Raw genomic sequence first — 20,865 nt, 5'->3', positions numbered from 1 at the left:
TTTTGAGCTCCCCTTTCTGGAACCTTCAAAATAGATTTTATTTTTAAATTGTGTGATACTCAACAATAATCATGATTATGTACATAAATTTGAAAAAAAAAAAAAAATCGACATACACGACATGAACAATCTAACAGAAAAGGGTGAACAAAGGGACGATAGATAAAAAATCTTCTTTTATTAGAAATTTGCTCACAACGATGGCATTTGACTTTATAGTCAATGATGATGAAAATACAAAGTTGAACTAATTGGTCGCTGGGTTCTGAAAGAACAGAAAGATAATTTGCAATCAATTGCAAATTTGCCTTGCAATTTTACAAACGACCGATCATTTATATAGCTAGGACAAATTATTTAACTCCCTGCTACAAAAAGCCTATAAGCAATAAATGACAAATGCCGAATCAATTACAAAACATAATTATGATTGATTTAGAGACCTCGGATTAATTTGCAATTGAACGTAATTTCTTGCGACGCCCCATCACACACATAATTATGCCTAACTAGCGTCCTGTAACACAAAGGTTAGCGATTGATCGTACGCTTGATTTTTACGATTGATTGTACATTGTAGTCTATGGAATCAATCGTAGAAAAATGTTCTACGATCATTGCTAAGTTTTGTGTTACGGGCCCCAGAATAGGTAAGGTATTCCGCAATATTTAATCATCTCGCCTTATTCTGTTTGTGTATTGGCTTATCTAGTCAATAAACTTGGACGGTATACTCAAGTCAATTCTTTACTAAATTTGTGGAGGGAAGCAGCAATATGAATTATTAACCTCCAAGTTAGCTTGATTTAACAAGAGAAATCAAATTCATAAATAAACATAAGTTTTCACCACAAACTTCCACAACAAAATCACGGCAAGTGTGACAATACACATGTAAAATATATTATAGTTAACGTATGAAGTCGCACTACATCAACTGTACTACGGGCAGTCCAGTGATTGCGTCTGAAATGTACACTTAAGTTACAAATACTGGGCCAATAATTTCCGATGAACATGATAATATTTTTAATTTCAGATTAAATATATGTTATTATACAAACACACAGACTACAAACAATGACACATGCATTAATATAAAGAGAGAGTAATTTCGCTTACAGATCGATTAAACATGTAACAATTTGTGTTTGATACAACCATCAAGGAATAGTGAATAATTTGTCTGATTTTAGGTAAAACTGCATTTCAGTGTTTGTATTTGATTTGAAAATATATATTTTGTTTGTATATAAATGATTTATAATTTATTCACGACTTTTGTTCCGTTTTCGATTAGAATTGTCAATAATCTATTTTCAAAAAAATGTATGGATGTGTTGATGACGATCATTGTACGTTCAAACCAAGCTATGTAATTATGGTGTAATTTGATTGAATACGTTTTGAATTTATGATCATGAATGCAATATTTTACTATATTCAGATGTGTTTGATGAGAGAAGAGACTAAAAGATCATGGATGGGAAAATTTGTCGGGAATGATGGGACAACAAACAAAAGCGTATGGTTTGATTTTTCTCCTCCGACTTCGCTCAAAACTTAAATTCGCTAATATTTAGATAAGCTAAAATATCTTAAATATTGGTTGGACCATTAAGACAAAATACAAATCATGGAAATATATATATCTAAGACAATTTTAGCAATTAAAGTGAGAAATCATCCTGACAAAAAGGTTTGTTGTAAAAATACCGGGAAAAATAATATTGAATATTGGTGAAGGTTTGAGTAAAATCCATTAAGGATTAATAAGATTATTTTAAAAAAAATATACGAGCAACTGTTATGTAATATGAAATGCATAAATTTCATTTTTGTTTAATGGTTCATGATGACTAAAAATTTCTTCCTTCAAAAGTTGGGGTAAAATAATTTGTGGATATACATAAGAAACAATATAACTAATTTTCATTCTTTTTTGTGTGTGTGAAAAGCACATTTCATTGATTTTTTTTAATTCACGATATATGGGAAGCTGCTCGCATATGACGTCACAAATAACTTTTTAAATCTTTGACGGGTTTTCCTCAAATCGTCACCAATATTCTTTTTTGTTATTTTCTTCTGCTATGTTTACAATAAACTTTTTGTCAGGCTGAACTTCCACTTCAATGCATAAATTTCTGCATAGCATAATGACGGAGAATGGAATTCTTACAACACTTCAAACATATGAGAGGCTATTTCATACTTGCGAATGCTTTCTTACAAAGTTTTGAAAGCATTGAGTAATGAGAAAAAAAATTATATTGCGTTGACATAGGCAAGTTGCAAAGTTATGGCGTAGTTCAGTTTATAAATACACTACGATTTTGCTATATATTTATTACATCAACAAAAGTAATCTACATTTTTCTACTTGTTTAAGTGTTTTTGTTTGTTTTAACTAGCTTGGTGGTTGACAGGCATTATCTGAACTTGTTGTACATTTGTATTAAGTATTTTTATTAACAGCATGAGCCAAAAAGATCGTATGAAAGAGTAAACTGCGCATGCCTGATCTAATATAAGGCCTTTGCTATATATATATTTTTTAAAGTCTCACCAACGAAACCGACTCCAATAGAGTCCACACTTCAGAAAATAACATAACTACATTACTCAGCTTAATTAAAAAAAAAAGAGTTTGTTCGCTTAAAGAATCACATAAATACACTAAGCAAAATACATAAAAAGTTTCATACAGTAACATGTATCAAATAACTGAAAAGAGATAAAGAAATCAAATCAATTTGATTATATAAAGATAAATTATTGTGTAAGAGCTCACCCCTCCCCTCTCTCCTCTAATGAGTGATATGCACTTAAAAAGCCCTTACCCTCTTCCTTCCCTCCCCCCGGCCACACAGGAAGCGAAACACCACCCCCCCCCCCCCCTTCCCTAAAACCACCTTCCCTCTCTTTTTTCCGCCTATTCTTTCATCAGTCTGGATTCGAGATCCCATTTCGTTGGTCTCGCATGTCTCGTCTTATGATGTTCGTAGGTCGACTTTTCAGATTGCGACGTTAATGGCGTCCTCGTAGAGAGCGATGAGCAGGATGAGGAGTGTCCCAAGCAGGAAGCCGATATTCTGCAGAATGAAGACGGTTCCCTTTCTCTCGCCTTTGTAGGAATGCAGAAGGGGGAGCTGAGAACGAAAAAGTAAAAGAAACCCAAATATTTTTAAATTAAATTTTCGAGTTTTTTTTTTTCATTTCTAAAGTTATATTTCCGTGAATTACAAAATTCAGATTTAATTACATAACAAAGCTGAACAACCTTTCCACATATACGATAAGTATAGAATGTAAATAACAACCATTCTTAATCATACTCTATACAAGTATATAGATAATTATATAGATAAAGAAATAAAGTCTATTAAAAACGGAAATGCGGAGGAAACGTTTGAAGCAATCAGCTTGTGGATCATGTTCCCTATTGATACATGTAATAACGCAAGAGACGATATAATTGAAATTATAAATCGCACAGAAAATGTCATTTATTTTCAACAATTAAGATAGCTGAAGATTATAAGAGGGTGTAGTAAAAACGGATACATATATCTTTGGCGATAGTTTTTTTTTCAAATCTCATAGCGTGATATCCATTATGGTAACTTTGCCATGCAATGATTACTTGCATGGAATCATTGATTGTGATTGGCCGTGGATCAGCGTTACCATGGTATATACCATTGGATAGCAAAGTTACAATAATAACTTTTATGCAATGGGGCACTTGATCAATTTCTCGAGTACTTTTGAACATCTATTTCGTCATGGTCCAAAAATATCATTGAAAAAGGCGTACAGTATAAGGGGGCTATACAGTTCCCATTGCCCCTTTACCTTTATGCCCAAGTTAGTAAGATAACAATCATGTTAATATAATCCCCTATAACCCCACGTCCCAGAGAATTACAATGGAATTGCCTATGATTTCTTGTTAGAAATTAGATGATCTCACCATGTGCACAAGTCCAACGTAAAGAAACGTGCCGGCGGTAGCAGCGAAAATCCATTCCGCCGCGTTCTCCGTCTGCGCGAGAGGGATGCCGACCCACAATCCCAAAAAGCATGTGCACGCGGAGAGAAGGTTCCAAAACACAGCTATTGGCAGGCGCATTCCTTGGTTAAGAAGAATGGCCAAGTCCCCTTTTGAAAGAGAAATATAAAAAATAGTTCTTCAAAAAAAAAAAATAATAATAATAATCTGGGGGTGCTTCATAAAGCTTTAGATATGACAGTCGCACTTAAATGCCGACTTGTAGAATTAATTCGCAGTACAGCTCGCGTCTTCTTAGCATGATCTCACCGATGCGGCCGTGTATTTTATACCGCGTGCAACTGGGAATTGAAGTGCGAGTCTAAGCCTGGTTATTCATAATGCGCGTAAGGCATACAATGTCCGTATCTACGCGCTCACCGATTTTTTTTCCACTGTTTTCGGATTCCAATCACTTATATCCGCACACAATGGAATCGCATCCTCCACTCCCTTGGGAGTATTCCAGCCAGTCGTTAATGAGGCGCACACAATACTGGAAAAGCTAAAATTACTTTCACATCCTATACCAGGTACCCTTTTGGCACCGGATGGAGAGTGGCAAGGTGTGAATAATTTCCTTGCAAAACAACAAAAAATAGATAATAGACAAACAAACAAAAAATATATATATTAAGAGGGTAAAAATCGTGTAAGTTGCATTTAGATTTCATTTTTTTTTATTCATTTAGGGTTGCTGCTGCCAAAGATCATGGGCCCGCCGCACAAAGCTTAGCAATGATCGTAGAACATTTTTCTACGAATCGCTATAACCTTTATATTACTGGACGCCCGCATGAGTCTTTTAACATGTTTAACTCCAATATACACTTAACATGACTTGTGTAGTGACCCGAGAAGAAGAAGAAGAAGAAAGAAAGAAAAAAGAAGGAGAAGAAGAAGAAGAAGAAAAGAAGAAGGCTGTTGTTTGTCATGACAACATTGACAAAACAATTAAGCTTTCAGTGTCATTTGAAGTAGACGGCATAATAAGAACATAAGAAATTGAGAACTAAGAAGAAGTCGGTATATCAAAGAAGCCGCGTTTGTGTAGTAGATATCTCCACGTCCTTTCTTTATTGATCCCCTCCTTTTATCACTCAATAAAACAATAAAATAAAGTCTACTGGGCTGCAGGGGATGCTTTTTACAATCACTATTTACTTATGCTTCACCAACACAAACGGACTCTAATCATGGCCTTATTCATGTTCTACTTCCCATTGAAATATTTTAGTAGCAAGATACACATAAAAAAAAAAGATGTTTAAAAGTTATACAACGCTAGCTGTTTACGATACGAACTTTAGAGTACTCGGTAGAAGGTTTAAAGACTTGTTTAAAAGCGACAACGTGTAATGAAATAAGCATGGTTGTTAATCAGCTTTTGACATTTAAACATCGTTTTTTATATGTATTGTTTCTTCTATACTGTAACAGAGCATGAAACATACAAACCCTGTATTTTTTCAACATGTGTTTGAATGACAGTTATTTATCTCTCTTTTCTTCTTCCTCTTCTCTCAATTGCAAATACTCGTTTACAATGTCAAAAGACTACTTTAAAAGTCCATAATAGCCAGGCCAGCGTTGTACAAACATTTTAAACAGCGTTCTTTCTATGTCTTTTCCTTCTTCTACGGGGTTTTAAAAATGAAAACGCTGTAATTTCTTTCAACGTGTGTTTAAATGACAGTCATTTATCCCTTTCTTTTCTTCTGTTTCTTCTTCTTCACCCCACCCCCCCCCCCCTCTCTCCCTCTCCCTCTCTGTATCTCTCTCTCTTTCTCTTTCTTTTTAAAAAAACGCCTCAGGCATTTTTATCAAGGTGGAAATGGCGCTAAATAATACCTTGCATTTATCGTTAATAATAATGACTGAGAATAGGAATTGTCCATTTTGAAACATGACAGGACGTAATTACCTAACTCGTGAGGCAGCTCGTGGCAGAACACGGCGATGCTCGTGCTGAGACCGGCAGAGATCCCAAGAGTGAATGAAGCCCCGATCGCAAGTCCATCTCCGAAATTATGAAGAGCATCCCCCACCACGATCATGAAAGGAACGGTCCCACAACCTGAAGAATTTGGAAAAGAGAAGGATTCAACAACACAGAAAATGTATTGACATTTTGAAAATGCCGGTAAAATGGCAAAGAACAGCTGGGAGGTATTGGTCTAAAATTGGTGAACCGGAACAGCACTCTGATTTCGTCCTAAGTTTCGGAGCTGACGAAAATTGCAATTATGTCTTTCTTACAGAATCCAGAACGAAACTGGTGTTTTGAATCACCAATTTTCGACAAAGACTTTTCTGTTGTGCTTTGGCATGACAGGCATTCGAGTCTGTTTTCATGGAAGTTCATTTTCATTTCACAACCATTTCTTTTTACAACTCCATTGCCTTTTACCCGTTTTCCACCAGTCCACGGTCATAAAGATTCAGCGAGTCGCTTTATAACTAACTGACTCAAAGGTTTATTATTATTCTACTTGAGCACTTTTTTTTCCTTTTATAAAAAACAAAAAAAAAATCATCTATCCGATATCGGGCATTAGGGAAAGTATGCATCTGCCATACTGCTTACATAAAAGATTTGAAGAAAAAGAATGCCTCAAAAATCATAAAATTTACCTTTCATGTATCTGACCTTCTGATCTTCTCCGTTCTCAGCCGTTGCCTGTAAAAAAAAAACATAATAATAATACCTATTTTGAAGGAATTCAAGAACATCGTATATTAATGAAAATGCCTGTCAAATGACAATGAACAGCTGGGAAGTCTTTGTCAAAAACTGGTGATCCGGAACAGCAATTCGTCCTACGTTTCGGAGCTCTCGATGGTGGTCCGACATTCTGGGGTCATCTGAAACTAACAGTTTATTCTCTTTTTTTTTGCAGGAGCTTATCTCGTTTTCTTTTACCTCTGATATGAAATAATGAATGCCTTTCGCTAGGAATCGGCCAAATTTGTTAAAAGAATGTGTTAGAAGGGTAATTAGACTGAAGTAAATAATACGATGTATTTATTGATTTTCCACTCATGATTATCTCGAATAAATCGAAAAGCATGTCAATCATAACTATTTATAAAATAGAAGAAGTGATGAACTTGAAATTATCCAAATAGCAGTGACTTTCTCAAAGAAAAGTAAAACAACATGGAACAAAGGAGCTTACCCAGGGGGTGGGCACTCGGTTTTAGAAATAGTAGGGGTGTGTGGACCCATAACTCTGGGAAGCGGGGTGTTGCAGGTATTCTGGAAGATGTGTAAGAAATGAAAAATGTAACCAAAATAAAATGTTTTGTTCTTGTTGTGAAAACCTTTTTATTCTATTCTTTTTTTCCTTGCTTTTCACATTTCTTAGAACCAAATTAACCTTCAGTTTTTAGCGAAAACCTTTTTTTTTTTTTTGGGGGGGGGGGTTGTTTTGATTTGTCTTTTGTTTGTTTTCTGTTGTTGTTGCTATTGTTTGTTTGTGTTTTGGTCTTTTCAAATTCCTCGGGACCAATATGACCTCCATTTTGTAGTGAAACCTTTTTTTTTTTCGCTTTTCAAATTTACATCAGCCCCTCCAGTAAATAAATCGTTCCCAGGGCACTGTGTGGACCCTAAGTCTGAAACCATACCCTTGATAACTGATTTGCTTATGAAAAGAGAGGCTTAACAACTGTCAAGTCAGATGGTCCTCTGCAAATGGGGTGCTTGTTGGAAACTGTAACATGAAATGGGGGGGGGGGGGATCGAGAACTGAGGCATGAAAAATAGGGGCTTAGGAACGAGGGAGAACGAGTTGGGCAATGAACAATGGTGAAAAGGGATATGCTTAGGAAAGGCTGGCAAGGCGTGAAATGGATCGCACATGCCCATACCGCCAATATAAGTGAGTGCCCCCTCCCCCTGGGGGCTTGAAAAGAAAAGCCAAAATGTTCTTACCAGTTGCCGTGTAGAATCGGATCAATATAAGTGAGTGCCCCCAAACCCCCTCCCCCCTGGGAGCTTGACAAGAAAAGCCAAAATGTTCTTACCAGTTGCTTTGTAGAATCGGATACCTTTGTGGACCGTTGGAAGGCGGTAATGGGGGTCTTAGCAGTGTCTGTTCCCATTGCTGCCTTGTCTAAGGAATGATCATGTCCACAGACCTGCATGGAGAGAAACGCATGGAAGGATCATAATTATATATATAATATAAATTATTCTAATGATAATGATGAAGATAATAATGATCAAGAGAATAATAAAAATAAGTGATAATATATCTAAATAATAATTGATAATAATAATAATAACAATAAAATAATAAAAATAATAATAATGATAATAATAATAAGAATATGATGATGGTGATAATAACAAAACCTATAATAATATGATAATAAAAACAACCCTAATGACAAAAAATAATAACACTGGCGTACACTGGGGCTTGTGTTCACCCCCCCCCCCCAAAAAAAAAAAAAAAAAAAAAAATATATGAATTATAAGACAAAAAATAAAAGTTGAATAAAAGGATAAGAAGAATGAATAGAAAGGGAAAAGAGTGAAATATTAGATTATTTTCTGAACAGTCTGTCGAAATCTATAAAAATAAAGAAATAAAAGATTTTTATATTAAAAGGGTCAGTTTTTTACTCGCATGCATCTTTTAAGAACTTTTGGTCAATTCGCCATATCTCCCCAGTCCCTCAAAATATTTTAGCTAAATACGCCTTAATAATAATGATGATATTGATAAATAGTACTAATAGTAGCAGCAGTAGGCCTAGTAGTAGTACTAGTAGTAGATTTAGTAGTAGCAGTAGTAGTAGTAGCAGTGGCAGTAGTAGTAGTAATAGTAGTAGTAGAAGTAGTAGTAGTAGTATTGATACTAATAATTATAATAATAACAACAACAATCATCATAATCAAGGAGAGGGCCGTTGAAACATTAGAAATTAAAAAAAATAATAACGACCCAGTCACATCGCCGAAACTGATCAGGTTACTTCCATTACATGAACTTGGTTGGTTTGGAGTCAATCCCTTCGGTGTGACTGCAGCATGCATGCCCGTATATACTTACGTCAGTCATACTAGCGATCCTCTCGATCAGGAAGAATACGTAGATGAATACCTCTATCACGAGACATTTCCATACGTAGGCTAGCTCGGGGCTGGTCGGACCGTGGTCGGCGTGGTCGTGGCCCGAACCACCATGAGAATGTAATCCGAGAGCCTGCAAAAAGAAGATGGGAAATGTAGTCAGTGTTTTTGTAAGTCATACATTAAGCATGTTAAGAGAGTTTTTGCAATCACAAAAAGCAGCCGCTCTCTACAACGCACCAATTCCTTTGAAAATGCAAGTCAAATAAGCTAAGAGGCTTTTGGCAAAAGTTGGAGGACCGGGACAGCAGATCATCCGAAGATTTGGACCGGACGAACAGTTGCAAATATAGTTGTCCAGACTCATGAGACGACGCTACTGTCCCGGTCCATCACCTCTCGACAAAAGTCTCTCAGCTCTCCATTATGATTTGACTTGCATTTTATAAAGGAATTTGAGCGTTTTAGAGATATTTGATATTTCTTTGAATAATTTGTATTGCATAATGCCATTCATTGGGACATTTGAGTGCAGGAATGCAAAAATGGCCCAAATCAATGCTAGTTCATTTCGAGTAAATCAATAAAAATGAAACTATTTTGTTTTCATACTCCATTGAGAAATTTTGGTCAGTTTTATATCAATTTCAGGTGCATCTAGGTTTAATTTCACGATGTAAATTACATATAAGATGGGCTCTTGTACAAGAAACAGTATAAAATATCTATTATTGGATTCCCTTCCCCTTTTTTTGCAAAGCCTGGGTAGTTCTTGTATTTACAGTGTAATACTCGTTTGTGTTTGCCACTACTCTCGAAATGCAAAAGAGCCAACCCGGTCCCTCATTACATCCTTCCAGAGTGGATTATACCTCCTTCTGGGGAGCGTTTCATGAAAGGACTTGTGTGACGTTTTATCCGACATGTCCCATCTTATCCGACCGTTACCATAGAAACGGTGCCTCTCAGCCAATCAGCATCAGGGAAAGATGTCAGATCTGACAACTTGTCGGATGTGAAAGTGTATCAAAAGATGCTCAGTTCACTCCAGATGCCACAATGCACTCTACGGATGCACAATTCGCGCCAAAGGGATTGGTCCCTAGTATCACCCCGAGAGGATGGTGAATAGGGTCCAGATCTTAAAGAGAAAATGGTTACCTGTGGTATAAGATGTAACAAGGCGTCCCCTGTCAATGTTGCTACGGCGAGCGCCATCATTGTTTGAATAACAGCCTCGTACACGAAACCGGACATGCATGGAACAAAAATAGCCCCGAAAACGGCGAGGAGACTGATGATGAGGACAACCAGGTTACCATAGCCCCAAACTAAAAAAAAATAAGAAAAATTGCAAAGTTTGTTCATCAATGTTGCAGACACCGGATAGTATTATTGCTTGTAGCACTATGAGCATCATCAACATTATCATCATCATTATCAGCATCATTAACAACATCATCGTCATCACTGTCATCTTCATCATCATCGTTATCACCATCATCATCTTTATCATCATCGTCATCATCGTCATCATCTTCATCAACAACATCATTGTCATCATCATTTCATCATTATCATCGACAGTACTATAGTATTTTGATAATATATTTTGTTTTTGTAATCATTATTGTTAATATCACGTACTCTCGGCGTTTGTAATCGCATCAGTTGGGTCATTATGTTCATCACTGCTGCAGGAACCGGAGAGGATCTGCTGGACTAGGGATGGACACAGGGCTGCGTACTGGGACTCCGTGATACCAGCTTCGTGTTCGATTCCGTGAATGTCTAGGAGTTCCTCCCCCGTGTAGCATGTCTGAATGATAAAAATGCATTCACATGTCAAAGAGTGAATATTCATTTGCAAGAAAGCTGCCACTGGCCATGCTTTATACAGCACCTACAATTATATTTGAAATGAATAATATGGAGTGCAAAGTGAGTTATCATAGGGTTATAATTGGGTGAGATAATTTACTTTCCAGATTCATATGACCAGGGAGAGAGGGGGGAGTTATAATGAATATGTGTACTTAAAATTGACATGACTACAAGATAAATCAAAATGAACAACAAAAATGGCAACGAGTTATTTAAAGTTTATTATCAAACATTTCCTTTTAAAAATGATTTTGTAAATTTTATCAAGAACGCCACGGGTTGATTTTTCAAGATTTCTTTTTTCTCCAATTGCAGAAGACAGAAAATGTATTACTTCATGAGACAATCCCTTCTCAATATTGCCTCATTTTCCTTATATTAATGTTTCATTTCCCCGTTATTCCTTGATATTGTTTGTGGCGCCGTCTCTGTACAATTGTAGACAGGCACTTACAGAAGATACGTTTAACTCCTCCGAGTGTCCATCGTGATCATGATCGTGGTCATCCACGGCACGCTCCGTGCGATGTATGTATCCCACCGCTGCCACCGGAATGTCGACATGTCTCCTTCGACGGTGATCATGGTCATCGTGGTCCTCGTGGTCGTCATGTTCTCCAGAAGAGCCCCCAATACCAAGATCAGAAACCAAATGCTCGAATTCTAAAAAAGCAAAGTTGACATATTTACTGAGCCTATCTCTATTAATACTAACATTCATACAATATGTTTGACAACAACTATCCATTATCTATGTTTGTACTACTTATACTCCTGTTGTTGCTGTGATTTTGAAAACGTGAAATGATATATCCGAATTCCAAAGCAAACATTGTAAAGTGTATTGCGTATTCAGTCTAACAGATATCGTTATATTACAATAACCAACATGTCAACTCTTGATCTATAATGAAGATAAATATTAAATTATAATCATAGCCATGATAATGACAATAATGACAAAGATGATTTTAACAATTTTTACATGAAAATTTCCATCACTCGCCAGCCAAGTTCTGGTTGATTTGTACTAAAATTTCTTCAAACTTATTTCATATTTCTATAGAGCTATCGATGTTTGGTAAGAATGTGTTCCCATGTCAAAAGTAAAGTCCCCCTCTGAACAGTTGCTTGGCCTACAATTCGGGAGCGTTTCATGAAAGTACTTGTCGGATTTTTTTCCCCAGACAAATTCTGATTTATCAGACAGTTGCCATAGCAACTGTTCTTCTATTCTTAGCAAATCAGAATAAAGGAAAGATACCTACAACTTGTTTGACCAAAATGTTGATGAAACGCTCCCTGAATCTTTTTTTTACCTTCTTCAGGAATGACTCCATCAGCAGCGTAGGAATCGAAAACTGCATCCACAAAATCGTCGGTAGATGGTAAACTTGCCTCGCCGATACAGTATCCGTGAAGAATGCTGTTGATCACTTCCTCGGCGACGCTATGGACCTCGCTTTCGTTCGCTCCGGCTTCGTGGTCTTCAACAGTTGCGGTAAACACCGATTCGACATCGAAACACTGTAATATTCGAAATGAAAACAAGGAATGTAAAGTGAGAAACCTATAAAGGAAGCAATGAAAATGAATTGAATAACTTATTAATGACAACACTTTGGGGCCACTTTTCCCTAAGAAAATCCCGCAGTCTAAGGCTCAATTTGCCATCGGTTGTATTCAATGCAGAACTACTGACGTTAGTCCAATATTCATCGAAAATCAAACAAAATCAATACCAAATTCTGTAGTTCCCATGTCCTTGTATAGGAGCCAACCGGTTCCACTTTGAAATGGGTTATAGGTTGGCTAGAAGAAATGCGGTTACTACCAGGAATAGAGACACCCTGCAATTAATGTTAGACTAAACTCTTAATTATCGATTCTAGTCCTAAAATATCAGGCTGTACCACCAAAACGTTCTTGAATTTGATAGTAGTTAGGCCATAGAATCTTTGAATGAGTCCAGGACCCCAATTCGTAAAAAGTTGCTATGACAGCAACTCTTGCAGGATGCTACGATAGCAACTTTTGCTGGAATGTCAACTTTCATGAGAAGAGCCAATCAAGAAGCAGAATTGTCAGTGTTGTCATGGTAGTTGCCATTCCAGCCAGACCTGCTATCATAACAAGTTTTTTTTATGAAATGGGGCCTAGTGCTTGGACATAGTCTTCCTGGTTTACCGTTGCTTGGGTTGTAGCCGTGTAATTCTCACTAATCACATGTAAGATTTCTTCCAGGTCTTCTTCGGACATGGTGGTATTCGTCCCGTTTTCTCCGGCAGACATCAACTCCCCAAGCACTACTTCCTCATCAAGGTCTGTTCCGCCAGGTCCAGCGGCGCACAAGGCCTCCAGGTCGAAGAGAGCATAGAGCAGTAGCGGAGCTGCTTCGTGAAAGACATCCTCACTGAAGCCATTCGTCGGGTCAACGTTGAGGGCGTTGAATAGATCATTCTGAAAATCATCGGCGCACTGCGGCAAATAGAAATAAAAAGATTTTTATACTCGTGAACTTTGAATTCAAAAGGATAATACAATTATAATTACACAACAATATTCCCAAAGTCTGTAACAGCTATAGTCACGAATTACGCTGATTACCCAGCGACAGACCGTCACTGTCAACATACAAAGGCCAATTCACAAATTCTAATATCTCAGAGTTATATGCGTTGGCAAATTATGGAGCTATCTAGGGCATGCAGGTTCGGAGGGCTGATATTGCACATTTTATGCAAGTGCCCATGTCGGTGCAGTTTCCAAACGCTGCGGTACTTGCATATTGATAAAACAGTGATGGATCCTGGTCAAGTGATTCATCACGTGACCAGTCACTTAATTTTCTATTGTCTTGTACTAACGACAAGTTGTATTGACCGGTCATGATTTTGAGATACAAAATGATTGTTTATTTAATGATAAGTATCCACATTACTCTCTTATAAAACATAATGCACACTATTCCCCAGGGTATTTGAATGATCGCACACAGTTGTTACCTTTTAAACAAATTTAAGAAAACTTAAGCAATTCCAACACCGGTTTGGCGTTAGGCTAACACCAATTTGGCATTTAAGCAACACCAATTATCGGTTTGATTTTTAACTGATCTTGTTTCAACACCCCTTTGGTGTGGACCAAACCCGGGGGGCACTTACATTGACGAGTGGATACCATGCGCGACCAAAAGAAACACGTAAAAAGGATGTCTTTTTCAAGATAAGGCACGTTACGTACGTAACATAATAAGGGTGTCAAAAATACTAAAATAATGAAAAAGGGTATCTATTTTGCTAGGAAAGCTAAGTGTTTAGGGGCAAATTTGCGAGGGTATAAAAAAAGACTAAACTGATTGATAAAGGATGTACTTTTTACCCCAAGATTCAACACTACGTGAATTGAATTGAATTTATTAGAACTTCACTGGCAATTGCCAGTATTTTGTTCATAACAAGAAGTACAAAATGATACAAGATAAATATACAATGCAAGGAATATAAGCAAATAAACAAAAACAAAATAGAATTTCGCCAAAAAGAAAAAAAAAAGAAAAAAGAAACAACTTGTAAATTATATACAAATATACACAATAAACATAGGAATCATTCGGATAGATATTTTGACAATGAATATAGAGACTGATATCCAAGAAAAGATAAAGAAAACATAAAGAAAGTGAGAGAGGAAAGGGAAATAAAGAGGGAAGAAGTTCGAAAATGGAGAGAGCGGGAAAGAGAGGAAGAATGAGAAGAATACGTGTAAGCTGAGAGACTGATTTACGCGAGGTGTGGGAGGTGGGGCCGTATACTAAACCAAATGATGTACACGTTGGTAAAGGTAAAACCGACATCCGTGACATATAACAATCAAAATATCCCTGTACTTGAGTATCGTTTTATTTCCAATAATTGTTAAGGGTAGGGTTTCACACGCCAATATACTTGTTAAGGGGTGCATTTTCAGAATATAGAAAATACTTGTTTAGGGTGCTTTTCGAATTCGAGACCCTATGGTCGCGCATGGTATCCATTCGTCAAAGGAAGTGGACCAAAATAGATACCAGGCTGGTGTTAAATTAACACTGGCGTTTTTACATCGTGGAATGTACAGATTAGTATGTGACGGTATTTTGGGATGAAAATGATCTATAGTGCAGAACAAACACCAATTTTGAGATTCAACGTGAAAAAAATACGCTGAGTCATAGTTCAGCGAACATAGAAAAAGCTACAATTTGAATTGCTAAAAACTAGGTGCAAATTAAACTTCGGGACTTTCAGTCCAGTGGTTTGTAGACAGTCTGCTCGCCAGTTTCGCGATTTATATTGCGAAATTGACAATTTTTTTATTTTCAGATCATTGACCATTAAAGAAATTAAAAGGGGTAATGATGAATTTTGAAATCAATAGGCGAAATCCTTAATATCGACATGACTTCAAAGATCTGTTTGGCGATCAATCAATACCAGTCCATTTCTTTCCCAAAGACATTTACCCAAAGACATTATTTTGTTTGTGGTTGGTGTTGTTTTTCAAAATTATAATGGTTTGACGACACATTTTATTCAAAATTTAGGTTATAACGATGTCAAAAATTAAAATCAATCTGCAAAAGATCCCACCGTTCTCAAAAGTCCTACTATTGGTAGTAAAAAAACGCTAAGAATTTTTACTCGAAACGTACATCGCTGCTTACTAAACGAACTTTACAGCAGCTGTTTAAACATATTTAAGAAGTGTATACAATTTTACACAACAAAGTTTAATCTTTGATATTCAGTTTTCAATAAATTAAGCATGGTTGTTTATCTGTTTAACAACTACTGTAAGGTTCATATCGTAAGCAACGTTGTATCATTATGAATTTTCAAATAACGTTTTTACTGTGTACGGACCAAATGCGATCAAAGTTGCTTCAGAAACTCAGAGCCACCATAAATTTGCCATGGGGGGTTGTCAATACCCACGATGGGTAAGGACTATTGCGAATGATTTCCTCGAGGTTACCAAATTGTTCCTAGAAAAATTAGAACACGAAGAAATGTGGAAATGAAGGAAAAGGAGTATAAAAACCGGCCTGAGTATAGATTTTACCTACACCGAATATTCAATTGAGAATAAAATTAGTATTTAGGTTGCCAATTTTCCCCACCCGCTCACCCTCTTTTCAATCAATATAACTTGGCGCCACCTGAAAGTTGAAAAGAATATAACAATGGCACGTTTCACTATATGGGATAAGTCAATATCATTGTGTACGAATCACGTGACAAGCCCCTAGCGTCACCTGACGAGCCGTTGTCATCTTATTAGAGCACGCCTTTTCAGGGGCCCGTTTCATTAAAGCTTGTTTTGATAACAAATTTGAAATATTAATTTTAAGGCTACCGAAATTCTCAAATCTGATTGGCTGATAGTAAAATTGGTATAGAGATTTTGTTATCATACCAAACCTAAACGACGCCCAGAATATTTATGTGATGTTTTGTAGAAAACATCCAATATTTGGCAAGTTTAGGATAATGTAGTATAGGAAACATACTTTTTTTTTTGGGGGGGGGAGGGGTTAAATGTTTTTCGTTAATTTTGTTCGGTATAGATGAATGTAGTGCAAACATAGAGCAACACAATGCTAATTGAATAAAATCACTGTTGAAAATAGTAATTATAATAACAATGATAATAATACGAATGATAACAATGATAATAACAATAATAATAATAATAATAGTGATAATATAATAAAATAATAATGATGATAATAATAATATAGCTTTTTATGCATGATTTACTGTCGTCATTCAAATTCAAATGACCAATCAAGATCATCGTTGCATAACCACTCTATTCAAAAGACTGACCGGGAACCAATCAGTGCGGTTTTTTCATATTTGCAATTCATCTCAACCTTTGCGTTACGGGGCCTTGGATTGAGTGCGGAACATTTAGCAAAAATTTCTTGCTCTTCAGGGTATACACTATGGCTAGTATCCAACCCACGACCCTCTGTTGCAATGCTTAATTTAGAGTGTTATATTGAATAAGTCATTTGAAAATGCAAATCAAATATCTGTCAGGATTCTGTAAATATTCTGACAGTGTATTATGTTATTCCATGAAAATTTACTATTGATAGAATATGATTTTGCAATATGAAATTCAATTTTCAATTCAATTTCAATTCCGTTTATTCAAATTCCATTTATAATAATACAAGATACAATATCAGATAAATAAATAATTGGTAACAAAGCAATTAAACATACATAAATACAAAATGAAATTTGGGAGACTGCAAAAGACCGAAAGGTCTTGACGAGGCAGACCCCGATTGCCATCATGGCTGGCAATACATACATGTACATTGACACAGGTTAAAATGATGACATGATGAAAAACAATGTACAGATGCCCTAATGCCCCCCCCCCCTCCCCCATCGGGAACTGGAAACCAGTGCAACAATATATTAATGATCTAAAAACACTTTAAGAAAATTTATGAGTCATAATGATATAATGTGTTTTTTTAGCTTACGTTTAAAAGAATAAAGCGAAGAACATTCTTTTATTTCACGAGGCAGTGAGTGCCACACATCAGGTCCTCTTTGTCTGATGGATTTATAAGCAAGTACTGTTTTGGTATTACTTAGATGAAAATTGTTGGAACCACTGGTATTGTGTTCATGAACCTGGGTATTGCGTATAAACATTGAATTAAGATTGCTTGGAACCAAGTGATTAGTATAATTGAACATAAAATTTGCAGTTTGTAAGATATTGATATCAGATATTTTTAATATGTTCAGTTTTTGGAAAATCGGATCAGTATGGGCTAAGTAAATAAATTCGACTAGCAGTTAATCCACACGTAGGCCTATTATGATAAAGTCGTTAAATTGAATATTCAAAACAATGAAAGAGTAATTGTTTCTACCTTGGAGCAGTTATTGACAAGACTTTCACATCCAACCCTTGAAAAGAGCGTCAAAATCAAAATGTCGACTTGTGTTGAAGTAATGTTTTGGTCATGATTTTCCTCAAAATCACCGGAGGTTCTCTGTGCGGATAACTCCTGATCTAACAGATAATTTCCGACAGCTACAAAGTGTTCCTCATCTGAATGGTGGTCGTGGTCGTGGTCGTCTGCTTCTCGTCTGGGTCTGAACAAATCCTTTTCCGCCGAAACCGAACAAGATTGGAGGAAAAGTAAAAGTAGTGTTATGCCCACGACACTATAAGGCCTTGAAGACACCGCCATGGTTCTTTTCCTTGTCTCTGGTTTGTCCAAAGTTCTGTGTCAAAATGAGTGTAAAACTATAGGGTGGTGTGCAAATACTCAAACCTTTGCGAATAACACAGGCCGCTATGGGAGAGAGAGAGACAGCGCGTTCTTTATTTGCACACGACACTTTATAGTCCCATAAACTTTCCAAAGTCCTGTGTGCAATGACAAAGCAAACACAGCGGTGCGAAAAGGCAACTCGTTGTGTGCATGCTTTAACACAAGTTGCTATGGTGTCCTTTGAGGAAGCCTCCCCCCCCCCCCCCACCCAGTTTGCACGCCTCACCAATTTTCATTATAATAACGAGTTCCTCATTGAATTCCCTGTGGGATCTTGCCCCCAGCAGAGTCATCACGGATTTCATTCGTTTAATACGCCTAAAGTTATTGTTCTAATTATGTTTGGTTAGAAACGAACTCATGGACCCGTATACAGAAGTCGTGTTTAATTTTAACTCCGGTCTAAATTTGTGGTTTATCTATGGATATCTAATTGTGGCATATATCTTAAACAGAAGAGGTTCACAGTTTCAACTCATTTGACTCTCATATCATTCTTAAAGGACAAGCCCACCCCAACAAACAATTAATTTGAATAAAAAGAGAAAAATATAACAAGCATAACACTGAAAATTTCATCAAAATCGGATGTAAAATAAGAAAGTTATGACATTTTAAAGTTTCGCTTTAATTTCACAAAACAGTTATGCACATCCTGATTGATATGCAAATTAGGAGACTGATGACATCGTCCACTCACTATTTCTTTTGTATTTTATTATATGAAATATGAAATATTCTAATTTTCTCCTCATTGTCAAGTGAAACAACGATTAATTCCTCCCTGAGCATGTGAAATTAGCACAGTTTAATACTATATGGTTCAGTCAAGTTGGTCCATATTGTCAAATGTGTAAAAAATGAAATTTTGTATAATTCAAACAAAAACAAAACAAAAGAAATCGTGAGGGACATCATCGACTGTCTCATTTGCATGCCACTGAAATGTGCATATCACTGTTTTGTGAAAAATAAGCGAAACTTTAAAATGGCATAACTTTCTTATTTCACATCCGATTATGATGAAATTTTCAGTGTTTATGCTAGTTTGATTTTTCTCCATCTATTCAAATCAACATTTTTCTGGGGTGGACTTGACCTAGGAAGGAAACATGAGATAATTGTCGTCACCATTGAAGAATTCGGAAAGAACACAAACATATGCCTACCATCTGAACAAACGATATGTTTGGCTTCCCATCATTTTAGCACAGAGGTAGACCACGGTTTCAGTTAAACCCGAGTTCAGAATACGGGCCATTGGGTCGATAATACCCCATCGCTAGGACTGCTGATGAAAATCATTCTTCAGACAACAAAAATCAATAAATGCATTATGTATGAATGGGGTAACATTTCGTTACATCGCAAGAATCTCGTCTTTCTCATGATAGGATTAGGCTATCAGGCGGTCAAAATGATTTTATCACTTTTACTTCGGAAACAGTCTATATGTATATTTATACTGAAATTACATCATTTTTGGTCTCTGGCTCAAGAAAAAAAAACCAACAGTAAATACTAATATTTATTTATAATGCAGTAGAGATGGGTGTTTATCTTATCTGCTTATTGATGCATTGTAACTTTTTTCGATTATCTTGAATAATGTAGGCCCTAGTTTAATACCATCTCAAGTTCAATGTGTTCATTTTGTTTTAGAAGTGGATGAATATGAATCGGTATTTGACTTATAAATTTGATGATGATTATTTCTTTTTATTATGTAATATCCAATTTAGTCTATTCCAAATAATCCATCCATAGAACTACTGAAATGTTTTTTTTTTCTTCTTTTTCTTTTCATTCCGTTCCATGTAACGTCTGGTTTGTACATTTTTTGTATACTTTTTAAATTTTATTAACGGTTAGTTAGCTACCATATTAGTCAATCCCAGCATATTTTAAGAAAATAATTTTCAAATTGTCTTTGGTCTTTTATGAATTGTGTATATAGGTCAAATCGATGAAATCAATATTTGAATGAGATTCCATTACTGTCAAATGCGATTCCTGGATTTACCATAATATTTTGAGGGACAGTGATTTTTTTTTATCCATAGGAAAGTAATGAGCGACACCTGCTCCTCAATTGGTCGTTAATTTCAGTCGCTCAAAGAAATAAATAGACTCTGAAACATTAATCCAAAGAAAATGTATTCTTTCCAAATAAGGACCAATTTTCACTTGCTCGTTTAACATGTCCAAGGAGCACAGTGGAGGTATTACGGTATTTGTTATGGGTAAAAAACGAGGGCACTTGCCCCCACGCAATCCCCACCCCTAGATACGGTCTGGCGACTTTGCTTTATTGTAGATTATTTTGCATACTACTGTAAACATTATTTTTGTCTGTGCGATGTTCAGTTGCCCCCCTTGTAAACAGGGGTCTAATACGTTTAGTAGGAGTAAAAAATAAAAAATAAATGAATAAAAAAGCATTCAAAGAAAGAAAATAGTTCTGTATTTTCTGACTTTTGTCGTGTCAACTTCCTT

General features: G+C 36.2%; 1 protein-coding gene across 1 annotated transcript; it reads right to left on the bottom strand.

The window, feature by feature from the left end:
- Nucleotides 1–157: 157 nt before the first annotated feature.
- Nucleotides 158–18,475, bottom strand: LOC129263795 (zinc transporter ZIP4-like). The gene is made up of 12 exons (XM_064100940.1): nucleotides 17,962–18,475; nucleotides 13,209–13,499; nucleotides 12,341–12,548; nucleotides 11,476–11,684; nucleotides 10,785–10,956; nucleotides 10,299–10,468; nucleotides 9,118–9,270; nucleotides 8,084–8,197; nucleotides 6,689–6,734; nucleotides 5,979–6,131; nucleotides 3,977–4,164; nucleotides 158–3,152 (listed from the first exon to the last, which is right to left on the bottom strand). The coding sequence occupies exons 1-12, from the start codon at nucleotides 18,283–18,285 to the stop codon at nucleotides 3,018–3,020; spliced, it is 2,163 nt and encodes a 720-aa protein (XP_063957010.1). The 5' UTR covers nucleotides 18,286–18,475; the 3' UTR covers nucleotides 158–3,017.
- Between the last annotated feature and the right edge of the window lie 2,390 nt (nucleotides 18,476–20,865).

This window comes from Lytechinus pictus, chromosome 6 (genome assembly GCF_037042905.1).
Source record: "Lytechinus pictus isolate F3 Inbred chromosome 6, Lp3.0, whole genome shotgun sequence".
NCBI classification, from domain to species: Eukaryota; Metazoa; Echinodermata; class Echinoidea; order Temnopleuroida; family Toxopneustidae; genus Lytechinus; species Lytechinus pictus.
Note: the sequence above shows the minus strand (reverse complement) of the source record. Positions and strands in the feature narration are given on the sequence as shown.